The following is a 17870-nucleotide window of genomic DNA, read 5'->3' on the forward strand; positions in this document are numbered from 1 at the left end:
CGGGTAAATACTTTTTAAGCCACTAGTACTCGTAAACGTGTGTAAGATGTCTTTTTTGTCCTCTTTGGTCATGTCTGCCGTTTCATTCTTGCATATTGTGAATCAATTCTGTGGTACAAATAAAACCTTAATCTTCGAACTTTTGTGCTCAAGGGTCACATTTCATCTTTAAATCGATCTATTGGGCCATGTCAGTCACAGATGAGGTTACGTTTTTTTCTAACATGGATATGTTTTGTTTCATGAAGAGATCAAAACATTTTTACAATTAATTTGATTAGGACTAATGAACAAATTTCTAACATTTGAAATGTATGTCAAATACTGTATCTTACTTATATGTACAGTAAATCAATTGACATTATTTCGTGATAAATTAATATAAATAAAAATTACTATATACTAAACTGATCTGGAGGAAAAAAGAAAGTTAAATTAATCCTACATACGGTATATTACAGGATAATGTAATTGCCGATGGGGGGCTAGATTAAAGAATATATGTGGCCCACTCCTGGGCTAACCCATTTCCGCGCCACCGCCCCAAAATTAATTTCTGTAGTGGATGATGTGAGTCCTTCTTCAAAGGAAGTACTGTACTAGCCTGTGGTGCTTATGTTGGATCTATCGCCTCATCGTTCTTTTCTGATACTGAATCATCATAAGTTGGTCATTCTTTTCCATGACATGCTTCAAAATTGGCACACAAACCTCTGTGCACTCTTAGCTCTACCAAGCATCCTAATATATTGCCCATCCAAAAAAAAAAATATACGGGATAACCAGCGTTGAAGCTCATATTGACCAAATGGATGAAGGACCCACATTTCTAAAGTTTGACTGAACTGCTTCAGTGGGCGGCCATTGACAGGATGCGTCCGTCTTGCCGGTCAGAAGTCAAGCCTCAGTATGTTCACCATTTGGCCCCAAGGTCCCTGCCCGAAATCACCTTCACGACTCCGCAACAAAAAGGTACTTTCCATTCTCAACAAATGTCAAAACTGAAATAATGATGATCTCTACTTAATTTATTGCCTACTCATAGGAAGCCCCGACTTATGTTATATGAATGTAAAAACGTTTATTTCACCTTTTGCCATCTTTGTGAAGGAGTGTTGATTTTTTCTGCCGGTCACTGCACTTCAGTGGCATGGATAGAACAAGTTACTTTATTTGAAGAAAATATTTTTCGTGGCTGGCAGTCACTGCTCGATAGTGATTCTCTCAAATGTTCAAACCATGTACCACATAAAAAATGATTAACTAGTTCCAAGTGGTACACATTTTTAGAATCACTTCTTTTGAGAGAAATTTGAATGGAATCCCCGAATTGGCATGATGTGCTATTGCAATGTTTAAATTCATTCATATTGCAATTCATAATTCACAAATAAATACAGTACATGCTTTTGAAATTCAACCCAAACTTCAGATGTTAACAAGTAGTTTTGATCCTTTCCAGAAACAACATACTGTTTCATTAAAGATATCAAAAGTAAGATTTAGAAAATGTAAATGTAAACACAAAGTAAAACAATAATTTATAATTCAAAGAATATCAATGAAGGTCTATCTGCATATCGTGCATTTCAAATACAGTGGTACCTCTACTTACACACACACACAGGCACACACACATTTTAAAGGGGGAACAAATATTACACACCAACTCCTTTCAAATGTGCACCTAATCCTTTATGCGATGGCCTCTCTTGTGCTCAGCTCGGTTTCGGGTCACCCTGTGTGGAAAATTCTAAATCAGTTGTGGCTTTAGAATAATCGTTCTGTGTTTGCTTTGTGACAGATCTCAAACAGAGGTGTGTTAAGTGTAGTGCGGTTGCTGTGATCTGCTTGCTGCTCCTCTTGCTGCTGGCGGGCATCCTCTTGGCTTATTACTGTAAGCACACGAAATCCTCATGTGCTCCATCTCCTCAGTGGACTAAACACTCATCTGATGAAGTCCCTTCTCTGTGCTTTTTTGGCAGATTCCTCCACCTGCGTGCATGGAACACCTTGCGGTGGTCATACAGGCTGTGTGTGGGAGTCCCAATGGTGTGATGGAGTGGTGGACTGTCCAGCGGGGCAGGATGAAGCTCATTGTGGTAAATAACTTCATTTGAAATTAACCAAAGGTTAAACGAGGGTGGATGAGTGGTGAGCACGTTCAGGGTTCAAAATTTCAGCTCCTGCCTTCCTTTGTGGCGTTTGCATGTTCTCCTCATGCTTGCAAGGGTTTTCGCGGGATACACTGGCTTCCTCCCACATTGAAAAAAACGTGCGCGTGAGGTTCATCAAACACTAAATTGTGAACAGTCCAGGCTAGACCATACTTACCTGTTGCCCAAATCAGCTCGGATAGGCTCCAGTTCATTTTATGTACCGGTATATATATTTTTAGTGAATGGGTCCAAAATGTTTGTTGTTGGCTAAAGAACTTGAGAAAATGAGAGACTATTTCTAAAATCCTATTTTCATTCCAATATTTCGTATTCCAAACAGCTTTTTTTTTCTCTTTCCGTGGTCAGTAAGGCTTCATGGTACCAGTTTCCTGCTTCAGATCTTCTCAACTCAGACCAAACAATGGAGGACCGTTTGTTCTCACGGCTGGACAGCCCAGCTGGGCCAAGCAAGCTGCCGGGACATCGGATACAGCGGGTAAGAAGACGTGGAGTGTGTTGTGTTTGTTTCGCTCTCCAAGGATGCGTTTCCATCACGCTGTGTTTCCTGTTATGTCCTTTGACAGGAGCACAAGTGTTACCTCTGGCCTACATGAGGCAAGCTCTGATGACGCGTTCTTGATGGTGAAATCCAACCTAAACCCTCATGTACCTGTAGTGCAACAGCTCGCTCTCAGGTTGTACGAATGCTCCATTTAAAAACATGACAACTCACTGCATTTCAACTTTTGTTTTCTGTACCTTCTGCAGCAATTACTGCCCAAACAACACTGTAGTGACACTGCGATGTACAGGTAAGGCTTCTCGTCCTTCTAATGTTGTTGTTGATCATATGTTGTGAGCCTCAAACTATACCAAGGACAAGTAGAACAGAAATTTAATGTATGGAAAATGTTTCAAATCTGCACAGTTTAATGTTGTACGCTGTTATTTCAGTGAGTGCTCCGTTGTTTCTCAGCTGCTCCTTAATTCCTCTCTTCAGATTGTACAGGAGGAGTAAACTCCAGTAGGGCTTCTCGGGGCCAGCAAGCCTCCCTCGGCGCGTGGCCATGGCAGGTGAGCCTCCAGCTTGCGGGCTCCCACCGGTGTGGAGGTGCTATCATTTCCCCCAACTGGATTGTCACAGCGGCCCATTGTGCCCACATGTGAGTCCTCGCAGGCTTGTTAGTAGTCGCCATCCATTGTATCCTTCAATCTGCTCCTCTGTTTTGTGTCTCCTCTGCAGGACATCCAATCCTGGAGACTGGTCAGTGTATGCGGGGCTGGTGGAACCTTTGGGCATTCACTTCAACCCCGCTCACGCTGTGGGCCATGTCGTTGCTCATGAACGCTTTGACAGAGTTACTTACAGGAATGACATTGCTCTGATGAGGCTCAGCAAACCTCTGGACTTCGCAGGTATGAAACAGCAAAGCGCCTCCCAGTTTCTTCTATACCATCTGCATATGCCAAACCACAATACAAAAAACACTAGTGTCAATATCTACACTGTATAAATTATATGAATGTATCCATCCAGCAATTTTCTATTCTACCCTCATTAGTACCTCAAGTGAGATGGAGCCTACCCATGCCAACTGAATTTGCTAAATAATGTTTGTTTTTCTCCTCTGTATGGATTTGCCTTGATAGCCTCCAGTAACATTGGTCCCGTGTGCCTCCCAAATGTTGGGCTAAACATCTCGGCCCCACTAAATGTCTGGACAACAGGATATGCTGTTTCAGTCAATGGAGGTGAGGAATTGCACAAGCAGGTTTTTTTTTTTTTCCTGGGTCTCACTCTCACTCAGGCTGGTCAGTGAAGTTGACACATTTGCTTATCTGTTGTGCCTCAGACTCTCCATACCTGGTTGAGGCTCAGGTCTCCCTCGTGGATGTTGCGGGATGCAACAGCTCCACGGCTTACAAGGGACTGATATCGAAGGAAATGCTGTGTTCCAAAGGGGCGCAGACTGGATCGGACGCATGCAAAGTGAGGGCTGCGACATATGCGGTTCCAATTGATAATAGTCATCAGATCATGTGGATTTTAACCATTTTTTGGTGGGGGGTTCAGACCGACAGCGGCGGACCTCTGGTTTGGCAGAGGGATGGCTCATGGTGGCTTGTTGGGGAAAACATTTGGCCAGAAAGTTGTATCGACCTGAACAAACCAGGTGTTTATAACAACATCACCTATTTTTTGGACTGGATATACCATCAGATGAAGGTAACTAAGTAGCTAAAAAAGCGCCATCATGATTGATTATTCCAACAGATAATCAACTTCAACCTATTATTATGTTTTGATGATGGCAAATTTTCATGATCACATTAACTCTTTGTATTTTCAGAAAAATCAAGTTGACTGAAGACATGGCCACTGGTCAAAGACGATCACGGTGGGTTTAAATATTTTTAGCACCATTGCTAACATACATCAACCTATTTCCATAATTCGTCATTCTTTGTACTTGTGTTTCATATGGAATTATTCATGAAGTTGATGGTTTGCCCTATTTTCCCAAGATGACAATTTAGCATGGCGGGCACAGCCATAATCTAAATCTGATCAAGCTGTTTTCTAAAAACTTTAGACATGAATAGGTGGTATGCCAAATGTAGTACATTAGAAAAATATAAATGCTCATTGGTAGAGCTCACGCCAGTACATTTGATCAATCACAGGCAGCCAGTCTTCACGTGAATGGGGATGATTAATTCATCCCAAACAGTGAAGGTATAATCAAACCTTCAATGTTACCAGAAGTTCTTTATTTGCAGCAATTTTAGTAACGACAAAAACACTGAACAATTTAAATATGTCTTCAAGAATCAGTTGTGGCTTTAGCTTTCCTCACGAATCAGTTGCTTGCAATCGCCATCATTTCCACTCGATGGCATACGGATACCACATTTAGGTTTCAAAAGAAGCTGAAACTCATGATTCAGGTCCGGCAGCCTTGATTGTACGTGCGCTTGAGTCACTTATAACAAAGCAATATTGCTTTGTTTACAAATGTGCAGCATGTGCCAAAATTTGAAACTAAAATTAAACTCCCATTCAGATCAATTTCAATATAAAGTTCAACACAATTAGTCAAATGACATTAACACACCGGCACTGCATTGACCATAGAGCTAGATGTCAGTTTGGGCTTCTCGAGTGCAAAACCATAAATGGTCATCTGAGCAGGAAGGTGACACTTTTTGTGCCTTTCAGGTCAGAATGTCGAGGCAGGCGCTCTTGTCAACTCTTTCTTTAACGACTGTTGTAACAAAATGTCAAGTGTGCAGGCTGGACAGCCGGAGTGGTGCATCAGCTCATTAAAAAAAAAAAGCAAATACTTTGGCACAGTCCCGACACATCTGCCAGAACACTACATGAACCCTTTTGATTGTGGACTTTGGGGGTCTGTGTAAACAAGCTATGTAAGCATGGTCAACTTATATTAAAATGCACAAACACCGAGGAAGAGTTTTCTGAAGGCACTACAAGCAATGTAAACATGACATTTTGCCTCCAATATTACATAAATGTCATCAAGTGTCCGAGCAGCTTTTTCCCGACGCTAATTTCACCATCGTCTGAAGTGAATTTAAAAGGACGGGAGGGTAAAACATCCCATCACTGATCTGGGCGAAAAAGCACGTTTAAACAGACATATACCAAACAATGTTTGCTTTTGTTTACCAAATGACATTTGTAATATACACCACACCCAAAATGTCAGGAATAGTGGGCTTTCGGGTGAAATTTCAGCTCAAACGCACTCTGACCACGATAGCATTTCTCTAATCAACTGGTGAACAATCAAGAATGACAATAAAAACCACAAGTTCATTGTGCACCACTGACAGTGTCATTTGAGAGTTTATCAGAAGGATTGTCCTTCTTATAGGAGGTGGATGCTTCTAAGTCAACATTCTTGTGCAGCCTCACCCCTTTTTCCACCTCCGGGGTAGCACTTTGCTCATTCGCGCCCCGCTCGTGCGCACCCATCACCCGCGCCGTCCCTCTCAGTCACTTGATGCGGTGCCGCACCAGCGAGGACTGGTCGTTAATCTCCCCGGAGTAGTCCCGCCGTCGGCAGGGCAAGACCAGCAGCAGCAGCAGGATGATGAGGATGATGGCGCACACGGCCATGAGGGTGTAGGAGATCACCCAAAGAAGAGGCTCCTTCAGCGCTCGGCCGGAGCAGTCCGACGCCACGTCCGCTGATGAGAAGGGACCGTCGATTTCGGACAGAGCCACCCCGCCGCTTACTGCGGAGAAACATCACAAATCAGTGGACCCATGCCAGTTTTTAAGCATTCCGTATGTGTATTATCTATACTTGCTCACCTGCACAGTTGCTGAGTGCAAAGCCCAGTCGACGCTGGGCCCGATCAAACACCACGTAGAAACCCTCCATCACAGTCGCTCCAATCACAAGACCGGTGGTGGATGAAGACAAGCCGAAGCGGTAGCAGTCTAGTGTGCCATCCAAATCTGTGATTGGCTGGATGTATAACTTTAACAGAAAAAAATCAATTTAAAAAAAAAAAAAAAGCGATGATGATTTACTGGTGAGGAATCTGTTGAGGAACGTCGGTGTTTGCATTTCTGTACCTGAGGCAGGATGGTGATGCGGAAGGATTTGCTGGTGTTTGTGTCCCTTAGATAGATGGACAGCTTGGGGAAAAATCTCCACGGGGTTTCTCCCCTCACCCAGCAAGCCAACTTGGTCCCGTCCCAGAATCCTGATGAAAACTCCTGGATCTGAATGAATGAAAGAAAAGAAAAAATGTCCGGGTAGCACCACAACAATTGGCATTGATGCATGTACAGAAGCTAATGTCTGTCGGCACTTGAAAATAAGAAGTCAAAGGTATAATTGTAGCATCACCCTCTCCAGCATATTCTGCAGAATACATTTTCAGTTCTGCCAAAGAATCCGCATCCTTGAACCGCGACAGTGACACCCTCCCCGAAATCTCTTTGCACTGACAGCGCGTTTCATCATTGCCCGTTGCGAGTGACGGGCGTACCAGAGAGCTGCGTGTGATGGCGTCCACCACCGCATTGAAGACGTTGACGGGAAGTCGCAGCAGCGTCGTGCCGCTGTCGACTATAGCTTTATCCATGTTATACTGAAAAGAAAAAGGCGAGACAGAGAAGTGCGGCTTGTCAGTTCAGCACACTCCTATGGAAGACCTTCAGTTTTGGAATAAAAAAAATAACAATTCAAGCTCTTTCTTGAGCTGAGAAACAAGGATTTACAGAAGCCTGGCGCCAGTATGAATTTTGGCCCTTGTGATACGACGGGTTCGTGTTTTAAACAGTACACAAATGGCAAATGACTAAAACACTTGCTCACTGTTCCTAGCGAAAGCATTTCAAATCCATCCAATTGCGAGGACGACTCTTGCGCAACCCTCTTCAGCGAGCCCACACATTTACCCGAGTGACTTTGGGCTGAGCGCTGTCTGGGGGCATTCCAAAATGTTTCATTTTCTCTGGTGAGCCCATTTCTTTGCTGATTTCGACATGTGCTTTGGGTTGATTTCGCATAAAAAGCAGGCATTCGGAAGTTATTGCGCATGCACGGCGTCGACGATTTGACGAAATCCAAAAGTCACCTCGCTGCAGTCGAGGTCCAGGTTCTGCTCACCGACCTCCAGCTTTAACACCTCTACTTGGTAGTACCATTCCTCAACGATAGGGGTGTACCAGATTGACCCCCGATACAGAGTTGGCTCAGCCCCACCCATGATCTAAAACACACACGCGCACACGCACACTTGGTTCAGCCCCACCCATGATCTAAACACACACACGCACACACACACAAAGCCAAACATGAAACATTGCATCATTGTCACGGTAACACCCATTTCCCTTGCATGATTTCACATCTTCTCTCATGATTGGATGCAGAAAATATCAATTGATACGCACTACTAAAATTACGGAAATTGCACAAGTGTGAAGAATAGACTGCTAAAAATACGTTGGCCTTTACAGTCCATCCCTGTGATTTTTTTTTCCTTATTAATTTGACGAACTCAAATTCCTCTGCCTGCTGACTACTCACAAGGCTACCACCCGGAGGGTCGACGACGGTGCTCGCCGACATTCCAGTCCCACACATCTGGAGGGAGAAGACATCGGGAAGACCAAGCTGTCTCACCACAGAATTGAAGAAGGGTTCCACGGATGAATCTGGCTGATTGAGACCAAACAAAAAGCAAACACATTCACTCATTAGTGCTGGTCAAGGTACGTTTAGCTTTTGTGATCCGATTCCATTTTCCTTGACTGAATCGGGAAGTTTCCCACACATCGAAATGACATACAAAACAATGGTTTATGGTTATTTGACATCCATTCCCCATTAGAGGTGGATACAAGGCAAGTGACATGGGAAGGAATTCAAGAATCCTCCATAACATCGCTAAATTGATGACAGCAAAAGTAATCCATTCAAATTCCTTGAATTTCATTTGTACATTTTTGCATGGCTACTTTATTTGATGTATTTTTATATGATTACTCAGAATAATGATAATGTCATTACGTGTCTATCATTTCACCACAGAGGTTTCTGTGCACCGATTCATGCTTTAGCAATTCTTGCCCCGCTAACATCGGATTTATTCAGTCACTTGAAATAAAATCGGACTCCTTGCCACAGCCACAAAGCATACTCGCGCTTCTTCCTCTGTGTCTCCACACAACGCTTGGTAGTGGCAGCCCCTCAACCATTCTTACTCTGTACCGTCATATTGCATACATTTTCTCCTCACAGCATGTACGTTGGGCTTTGCTAATCATGATTAGAAACACATGACCATGTCACATCTATTTCAAATTGTATTGGTAAAGGGAACTCAATCCATTTCCCAACTGTAACGTATAGCTGGCCTGAATGTCATCAGGATCGGATGTGCTGTGGATGTACATTAAAAAGTCCAATTTAGGGTAAAATCAAAACATTATTTGACTTACCCGAGCCAACATGGGATAGGCAAGTCCAAGGATGCCCTGCCAGTTAATCCCACGTAAGAAGAAGCCTTCAGATGACAAGATGGTCGCAATGTTGACGCTGATGGTGCCATTTGGGCCATTGGGGATGGAGATAAGGTCAACGCCAAGTTCACCCATCCAGTTTCCCTGAGTGTACCTGACTGCTACGCTTTGGCCATCTGACCTGAAGGAACTGGAGCTACACACAGACAGGAGCCAAATTAAAACAGACATTGTGGTACTCCTGAAATTCCTTTTCTGTAAATGTCACTACAAGGGGAGACTATAAACACTGTTAAGTGTGTGCGTTTGTGGGACAAAGTGCAGGTGACATCAGAACAAAATTTGGAACGGGATTCGTGACGTATTAAGTCATCACGTGTCAAAATGACTTTATTCGTTCACTCTCATTCAAACGTCTTAATGCCTCAGTCATCGTTTTCAAACATGATTCAGCTACTCACAGTGTGGTGTTGAAGTAGCGAGTAATAAATGGGTGTGAAGCCGCAGCCACTGCAAAGTTACTGCTGCCGGTGTCCACCAGGATGTTGAGCTGAAAGAAACCAAGTCGGAGCTGCTTTAACAAACATCGCCTTTTGGCTACAACCTTGCCCCACCCTAATTTGCACAGATCAAATATTTCTCTCTGAAGATTCTCGCGTCAGGCCAACTATTGACAATGTGCGATCAAGCTTTGCCAAGTGGAACAAAGACCATGTTGCTTGTCAGAATTAATCTACAATGTTATCCTTGAGTCAACCATAACAGCCTGCAGGCTCTCCCGCATGAGAGCATGACCTGTCCAGCCCTCCTGGTATGTGTCACCCAGTTGTAATCGGCTAACACTAACTGCAGTCGAGATAATATTCCAGGTAACAAATTAATGAGCAGGAAATCATTTGCCGGTGGCGTCTTTAACCTTCACCGCTAAATGGCGGCCACATTAACACCCTTGTGCAAGTGTCCCTTTACCTTGACATCATTAACCGAATGCCTCATAGCCACATGCGGCTTCAACCACAAAGCGCTCTCTGCAGAGACACCTCAGTGATCTCATGCTAGGGCAAAAAAACAAAAAAAGTATCTGTTCCTAACCCTCATTCATGGCCGTGACAGTGCTGGGGTAGCTTCAAACGTCAACTGCTGAATGGGTTTTCTGTTGCGATTTTTTTCACCCTTGAAGAATTCAAATCCAGACGACATTTAAAAAGTCTAATGAAAAGCCGTTTTTGCATGCCATGTCATGATGGCAGTAATTTTAAGCAATCCCTCCTAAATGTAAAAAAAAAAAAATCTTCCTTAGTTTATTTATACTCCTTCCAGTTTTCACACAATATCCGGGCACTGGACTTGAAGTGGGCTCCTATCAGCAATGTCTTGCTTATCACTTCCTCCACATGCTGTGACTGTGCCACATAAAATACCAACTGTGATTTTTGGATGACATCGCTGTCATGGGCTCTAACTGGCCAAACAAGCCGGATTGAAAAACACGCAAAGCTTGACGTGAAGCAGGGGAGAAAGGGTAAATTGGGCATTACCGTAATGCGTCAATATTCTCCAGTCACACTTTCCTCCCTCAGTTTGGCTACAGCGCCTCGGGCAAAAACCCCCGCTGTGATGTTGAAGCGGCCTGTAGTCACACGCAGTTGATCTCTCACTCTCTAATTGGTGGCGTCTGTGGCGACAGTGTGCATCTGACACCTGTTTTTACCAATTAGCAGATGCAAAACTCTCCAGCCGACACCTCGCCGCATGTCTCTGCCACATGCTAACAGATGCGGCAATTAGGGGTTCGTTTTCAACACTGCAGCAGTGTGATCACATCATCATTTCATGTTAATAACGCTTCAAATTGAACCCAATATTGTGAAATCACATGAACGTTGATGTGCCGACTCTGCTGAGCGATCCTTCGTGAAATTTGCACTCTTCCACTTGTGGCAAATTATAATTTTTGTACACATATAAAACATGAGATGATCATGTCAACTACAATTGCGAATATTGAGGGGAATCTGTCACCAAGCTTACACATACTCTATTGCAGATTACTAAAGAATGACAAATGGTACAAAAGAAAAAAAAACTAAAGAAAGAAGAGAGTCTAATATTTCTTTTGGTAGGTTTCTTGTCTATATAACCATCGAATACAATATTTTGTGGGCCTTCAAAGATAGCTCAAACTCCTCTAAAATGTCGGAAACTCAGGGAATTTGCTCTGCTACAAATGGCTGGCGTTAAATGAGTTAAATTTCGATGTCAAATGGGCCGCAAAATATCATCCTGTGGGGCCGCAGTTGGCCCCAGGGTTCCAATCTGAGACTCTTGGTAGAGAGGCATAGCACTGCACAACACCACAGCGTCTCCTACCTACCCAGGAGAGGCTGTGTACATGCGGTGAACATCTGTATTTTTTTCTTTTTGGCAGTCTTCCATGGGCCGGACCAACATGCTTGGCGGGCCTGATCTGGCCCCCAGGCCTCCAGTTGAATAGGACTTCTCTAATGCATTAACTATTTTTAATAGTCCAAATCAGCCTGGGATCACTTAGTCACCCTTAAACATTAATATGATCTTGCTCGGCACTTTACATACCAAGTAGGCGAAATGAAGTACGGTAGTTCACACACGAGCACATTTGTGTGGAATCAAAATGAAAACGAGAGTGCTGAACCAATACGAGTGAGTGGCTACTCAGTGAAAGTACAGGGCAGCTCAGTACTCTTGGGAGCCTCGTAATCCCGGTCAGCTGCCTGCTAAGAAACAGTGGTTCTCACAGGCGAACATCATGTGAGCGCATGTGAGCGGGGTTGAGTCTACGACACGCCTCCGGGCTGCGAAGCCCGAGCTGCAGCAGGAACTCGGCAAACGCCACAGTATACCAACCTATTGGTTCTAGAAACAATAACACAATATGGTCCTGTGTTGCATTATCAAACAATATCTGCAGTGTGTATGAGTGCTCTGGAGTTCAACAACACAGCTGTCCTCTCAGCGCATCACATGGTGCCCGCACACGCCGATTTGCATTGCGCCGAGCATCAAGTGCTCAACGTGAAGCCAGAATGGGGTGTAACATACTGGAAACATATGCCGCAGGCATAAAAGCTAAGAGGAGAAAGTGGCCAAGGCTATAGCATGTACACATTACTGTCCTGGTAATCAGTGATGACGGTAATGCATGAACAAGTCATACGTTATTTGCAACGTGGAGTATCGGTGTAACACGTTACTTCTGAGACTGGCAATCGTTGACCAATAATCAGCTCCCCGCAATCAATGTTTAGGGTGAAGGCTAAATATACTGTTAGCATCCAATGAAGTATCACGGCAAATACCATTTTTAAAAATTGAGTCAGTGTTTGCAGGTGACGAATTAAGTAACAAGTAAGGAAGTTGGTTTTAATATCAAGTCATGAGTAAAGTAAGTTACTTTTCAAAAGAACTGTGACAAACACCGCTGGCTACTCAGTACAACATGTCATAAGCGATGACTAAAAAGACCATTTCATCCCTGTTGCTGGAGGTGTCTGCTGATTTTTTTATTTTTATTTTTTTGGTTGTAGTTTTTGTTTTGGCAACTTAATCCTCAAGTGTGTCACTTGACTATGGGTCCACACATCTGAATGACTCCTTTTCTTGATTTGTCATGGTTGTAACTTCTCCTTTTCCGGATATGACTGTCCTCAAACTCCAACAGTCCTCCAGTTAGCATGGCGCCGCGCCACCTGTTGCTTTGTAATGCACATGGTGGTGTGTAAATTAATTTTCATGCGGAAAGAGATTTTATTCATTTCTCACAGGCGTTAATTGGTCTAATCTAACCCTTTTTCTGTTAAAATTACCCATAACAACACAAGTATGAAATGTAAACACCACGGGTGTGACAAATAATACCCTACTGTATTTGAATCAGCCCATTTGGCAGTGCATCGAATCGACCCATATCGAATCATTCCACTTAAAAATATATTGAAGTACATATCGAATTTTCCATTGGAGAGAAATATCTTTGAAGGAAATGCCACTTACACAGTAACCTACCGATAAGTTAGTTCATTCATATTGTATAATGACGACAAGAAGCTCACTGTATAATACTCTCTCGAACTGAGCCGTGCCTTAACTGAATGCAATTGTAATCCCACCAAATCAAACGCAATTTTTCCCGGAAATGACTGTCCTCAAACTCCAGCAGTCCTACAGTGAGCCGCGCCGCACCACCTGTTGCTTTGTAATGCACTTGGCGGTGTGCAAATTAATTTTCATGCAGAAAGAGATTTTATTCATTTCTCATAAGGCGTTAATTGGTCGAATCTAACCCCCTTTCTGTTAAAATGACCCATAACAACACAAGTATGAAATGTAAACACCACGGGTGTAACAAATAATACCCTACTGTATTTGAATCAGCCCATTTGCCAGTGCATCGAATTGACCCATATCGAATCATTCCACTTAAAAATATATTGAAGTACATATCGAATTTTCCATTGGAGAGAAATATCTTTGAAGGAAATGCCACTTACACAGTAACCTACCGATAAGTTAGTTCATTCATATTGTATAATGACGACAAGAAGCTCACTGTATAATACTCTCTCGAACTGAGCCGTGCCTTAACTGAATGCAATTGTAATCCCACCAAATCAAACGCAATTTTTCCACCTCAAAATAAAGCCTCCTTGAGTCGTACTCCACCCCATGTATTGCGCTACGTATCAAATCGACTTTTATTGGAAAGATGCACAGTATGGAGCCTGAAATACAATCAATAAATATGTCCATAAAATCACTTTACAGTTGAACATATTTATTGCTCTTTTTTGTTTGTTTGTTTGTTTGTTTGTTTGTTTGTTTTTTTTGGTGAAGTGAGTTTATGGACACCCTGGCTGTCTCCATCATGAAGTTCTCGATTTATATTCATTTTCAGAGACACTGCGAGTCCAACTTCCTCATTTTCTTAGAGCAGGTATGTGAAGTACGTAATGGAACAAAAAAACAGGTTCCACCAAGGTAAGAAACAAGTTCGAGAGGAAATAGCTGTGCCTTATCGTGTTACAGTACAGTATATCGTAATGCCGACAGTTTGGGATTTTGGTTTTCAGAATAGAATTTTGATTGCAGATTCTACACCGATTAGTCCTGTATTAAATATTCATTAGTCAAGAGTGTAATAATTATGAGGTATCTCAGAAAAGTTCCTGGACTGATGTCACAAAATAGTTTCGAAAGTTAAACTGCAAGTTTCCTCCTTCAACTAATCCCCCTGGAGTCTAAGGCTAGGTTCACACTGTAGGTTAATTTGGAATTCCAATTTTGTATGTGTGTGTTGAGATTCACATTACATACGGTCGAACCTCGTTTCAACATAGCCCGTTTACAACATAAACATAAGAAGATCGCGTTGAACAAAAAATCCGAATTGGGCATCACACAGTGTGAACGTGGCCTTAAGCACTTTCCCAGTCTTCTGTGACATGGCTTCATGCAATTTTGGAAGGATTCTTCCAGGATCCGCCGCACCTCCATCGTCGCAGTCATTTTATCCACGTCTTCAAAATGGGTCCTTGTGATAAAACCCTTGAGTTTGGGAAGGAGTATTTAAAAAAGAAATAAATAAAATAAAAATCACCCAGATCTAGAGCTGGTGAGTTGGGAGGTTGTCCCAGCATGGTGATTTCTTGTTGGCAAAGAATGGTCAAATGCTCTGGGCATTGTGACTCGTTCTCATGATGAAGCAGCAACAAGTTTTGCTTTTTTTTCAACTTACTTCTCACGCTCTGTCCGAAACAAACGCTCCAAGAGCTCTTTATCAACGCAACGCGCTGGTTGAACATCCGGCTCACACCAAAGGGTAGCATGGGCTTTAATATCTTTTGTGACACAAGTACTGGAACATTTATGACAAACATTGTACATTTACAGCAGTATTTGAAATTCCTATGTAAAAACTCACTGGCAGGCAGTTACATAATATGAATTGTTAAATCAATAAAGTTGTTCCCTGCAGTATTAAGAGATTGAACAGATCGTAGGTATCTGTACTTGTATTTATTTTACTTTTTCCTGTATGCCATGGAAATTTGTGAGACTTATTACTTTTCTCAACCTCTGAGGATGACGATGCAACAGAAAGAAAACAAAACGCTGACAGAAAGCAGAAAAGTCCATCGTGTTTGAGATTAATTGAATGACAGCAATTGAGGAATAGGAACCACGGATCATTAATAATGAGAGTGAAAGATTCCGAGAAGCAAGATATTCCCCATCCATGTTCTTATTTATGTTGCATGTTGTCTGAAACAAAATGTTTTGATTTTGAAAGTCGAGCCAACAGCCAGGTCTTGCTTTCAAACAAACCAACAAAATCTTCTCAGGACTACGTAAATTGGTAATATGGAGAAAATAAATTGTATACAGTTGAGTTCCGTTTTTCCTTTAGGGATTGTGTATAACCGACAGTAAAACAAATTATTAACGTTTGCATTTTATGCAGGTGCATGGGTTTTGTACTTTTTTTTTAAACACAGCAATACAGTATCTCTCCTACCAACTGCTTCCTGGTAGCAGAAACAAGCTATATAATGCAAACGTGTTGAGTATTTATTTTAGAGATCAAATACAGGAACAGCTTAAGCGACATTACCTGTTGTCCGGGTGTGCCAATCATCATTTCCATGTAGTAGCCTCTGCCGGAGTCCCCTTGCAGGTTGCCCACCATGTCCATAAAGTTGACTTGACCGCTCGGGTCGGAAGCCAGAGAGAGACCCTTCCCATCAGCAGCGAGCGCGACGAGGCGAGTGACAGACAAACGCATCGCCGAGGACACGTTGTACTTCCCCGGGTAGATTTTCAGAGGTATGGACACATAACTCTTGGCCACGCCGATGAGGCAAACGCAGCAAACAAATGTCAAAATAGGATTGTAGGCGCAGTATGCCATAGTACTGCTGTTTTCCAAATGTAGAGGCCAAATCTGGGTGGGAGAAATTCCAGGTACAAAAGTTTCAAAGTTTGGCTCCTAAGTTTGTAGTTCAGCCATTACTGAAACGCCATCATTGCCGACTTCTGTACGCCAAGTAGAAACAGTTCACGTCGTCATAATGAAATGCGGCCGAGTCGACGTTTAAAACTGTAGGGAAAGGGAAAAGGAAATTTATAGATGCTTCGCCCTTTTGCGAGGAACAGGCTTCGATAAAAATAGTTGACTACTTCCGGTCTACCCCTTCAAAATAAAAAAAAATGCTAATGTGTTGGACGGGTAACCAACCTTGAAAATGAGACCTACTGGTGAATGCGAAGGGTCATCACACGCTTCTGAAATAATCACGCTGAAATGAACTTTAATAATGGCATTATTTTATGTTATTGTTAATAATGAATGACAGATGATGGGTGGATATTCAGTCGTGAAAACACTGATCATATGAATGATTCCTTATAGTAATTAGATAACAAATAAATATAAATTATGCAGCTCTGTATTTTTGATAAATCTCTGCTAGTGCGCAGGTTCTCAAATGATCGCCTCTATCCACATTCCTAGACAATCACGATATCTCATCACTGGTAAGCTATCTTTAGAACATATCCAAAGGCTACTCATCAGGTCACATTGGTGACTCCCGATGTATTTAATTCCAAAAGGGAAGCAAAATGTATCCAAATAAGTTACAGACTTTATACAATAGAAGGGAGTACATTAAGACAAGCCACGATATTCTGTTTTCGATATAACTGACTAAAAATAATCTACTCAACCACAATGAAGAACCTTGGTGAGTTTTACTTAATTATTTTTTTTAAGTTGTTATGGGTGCTGAGCCAGTTCAAATTGTATGTCTTTTTTTTCTGGAGTCAAAGTGGCGTAATCCTTCTTCAGCAAACTCAACCTGATTTCCTGTTTGCCTTGAGTCAGACACTAAGCCAAACCATGTGATTGAACTCACGCCACATCTCGGGCTGGTTGGAATTAACACGCCTACAGACAACACAATTTGCACAAGTATGGTTTTAAACCAGTGATACTTTTAAAGAGGCTTAAAAAATAAATTGCGACACAATTTTGTTTCACATTTTCACTCATGGTGACTCCTTCATTTTTTCCCAGCTATTTAAAAAAACATTTTCACAAACCGTAATTTGATCAATAACGGTGAAAACATTCATTGAACTGCCAGGCAGGAGGCTGACAGGAAGACCAAAGAGGAGGTTTATGGATGTAGCGAAAGAGGACATGAAGGTTGCTGGTGTGAGAGAAGAGGATGCACAAAAAAGGGTTAGATGGAGGCAACTGATTATGTGGCGACCCCTGAAGGAAAAGCCGCAAGGAAAGGAAGAAGAAGTAGAACGGTTAAAATGTTCTCCATTGAATTTCATTTTGAAAATCAATTCATTTTACTGATATTGAGTATTCGTGACATGATCATGTTCTGTTATTGTCGCTACGTGCGCAAGCACTCGCGAAGCATTTGCCGCTCAGTGAGAAAACTGCACCGCAAATAAAACGTTATTTCAAGCCTTGTAGTAGTTTGTCAACCGTACGTCTTCATACACTAACTTTTGTTGGTCTCCAAGCTTATAACTTCTAACAAATAAAGATGTTTATCTTATTTTTTTTCGACAATTTCTGTCATTCATCTTTACTCAGATCTTTAGACATGGTGGTAATGCAAATCCTTATCGTTCAGAGGGTTTTT

General features: G+C 42.3%; 2 protein-coding genes and 1 long non-coding RNA gene across 3 annotated transcripts; 1 reads left to right on the forward strand and 2 right to left on the reverse strand.

Moving 5' to 3' along the window:
- Nucleotides 1–57: 57 nt before the first annotated feature.
- On the reverse strand, nt 58–248 carry LOC109512897 (uncharacterized). Its single transcript, XR_002167614.1, has 2 exons — nt 160–248; nt 58–126 (listed from the first exon to the last, which is right to left on the reverse strand). It is a non-coding gene; the product is annotated as an uncharacterized LOC109512897 (long non-coding RNA).
- Nucleotides 249–383: 135 nt separating this feature from the next.
- Nucleotides 384–5081, forward strand: LOC109512910 (transmembrane protease serine 2-like). Its single transcript, XM_019865008.1, has 12 exons — nt 384–972; nt 1805–1897; nt 1986–2102; nt 2526–2655; nt 2744–2854; nt 2928–2971; nt 3160–3322; nt 3403–3575; nt 3810–3911; nt 4013–4149; nt 4234–4386; nt 4511–5081. Exons 1-12 carry the CDS (start codon nt 873–875, stop codon nt 4526–4528), a joined length of 1341 nt encoding a protein of 446 aa, XP_019720567.1. The 5' UTR covers nt 384–872; the 3' UTR covers nt 4529–5081.
- bace2 (beta-secretase 2) lies at nt 4910–16382 on the reverse strand. The gene is made up of 9 exons (XM_019865007.1): nt 15818–16382; nt 9630–9718; nt 9148–9364; nt 8234–8365; nt 7779–7913; nt 7188–7289; nt 6769–6918; nt 6502–6670; nt 4910–6422 (listed from the first exon to the last, which is right to left on the reverse strand). Exons 1-9 carry the CDS (start codon nt 16112–16114, stop codon nt 6181–6183), a joined length of 1533 nt encoding a protein of 510 aa, XP_019720566.1. The 5' UTR covers nt 16115–16382; the 3' UTR covers nt 4910–6180.
- Nucleotides 16383–17870: the final 1488 nt, after the last annotated feature.

The sequence above is a fragment of the Hippocampus comes genome, unplaced genomic scaffold, assembly GCF_001891065.2.
Source record: "Hippocampus comes isolate QL1 unplaced genomic scaffold, H_comes_QL1_v1.1 scaffold276, whole genome shotgun sequence".
In the NCBI taxonomy this organism is placed as follows: Eukaryota; Metazoa; Chordata; class Actinopteri; order Syngnathiformes; family Syngnathidae; genus Hippocampus; species Hippocampus comes.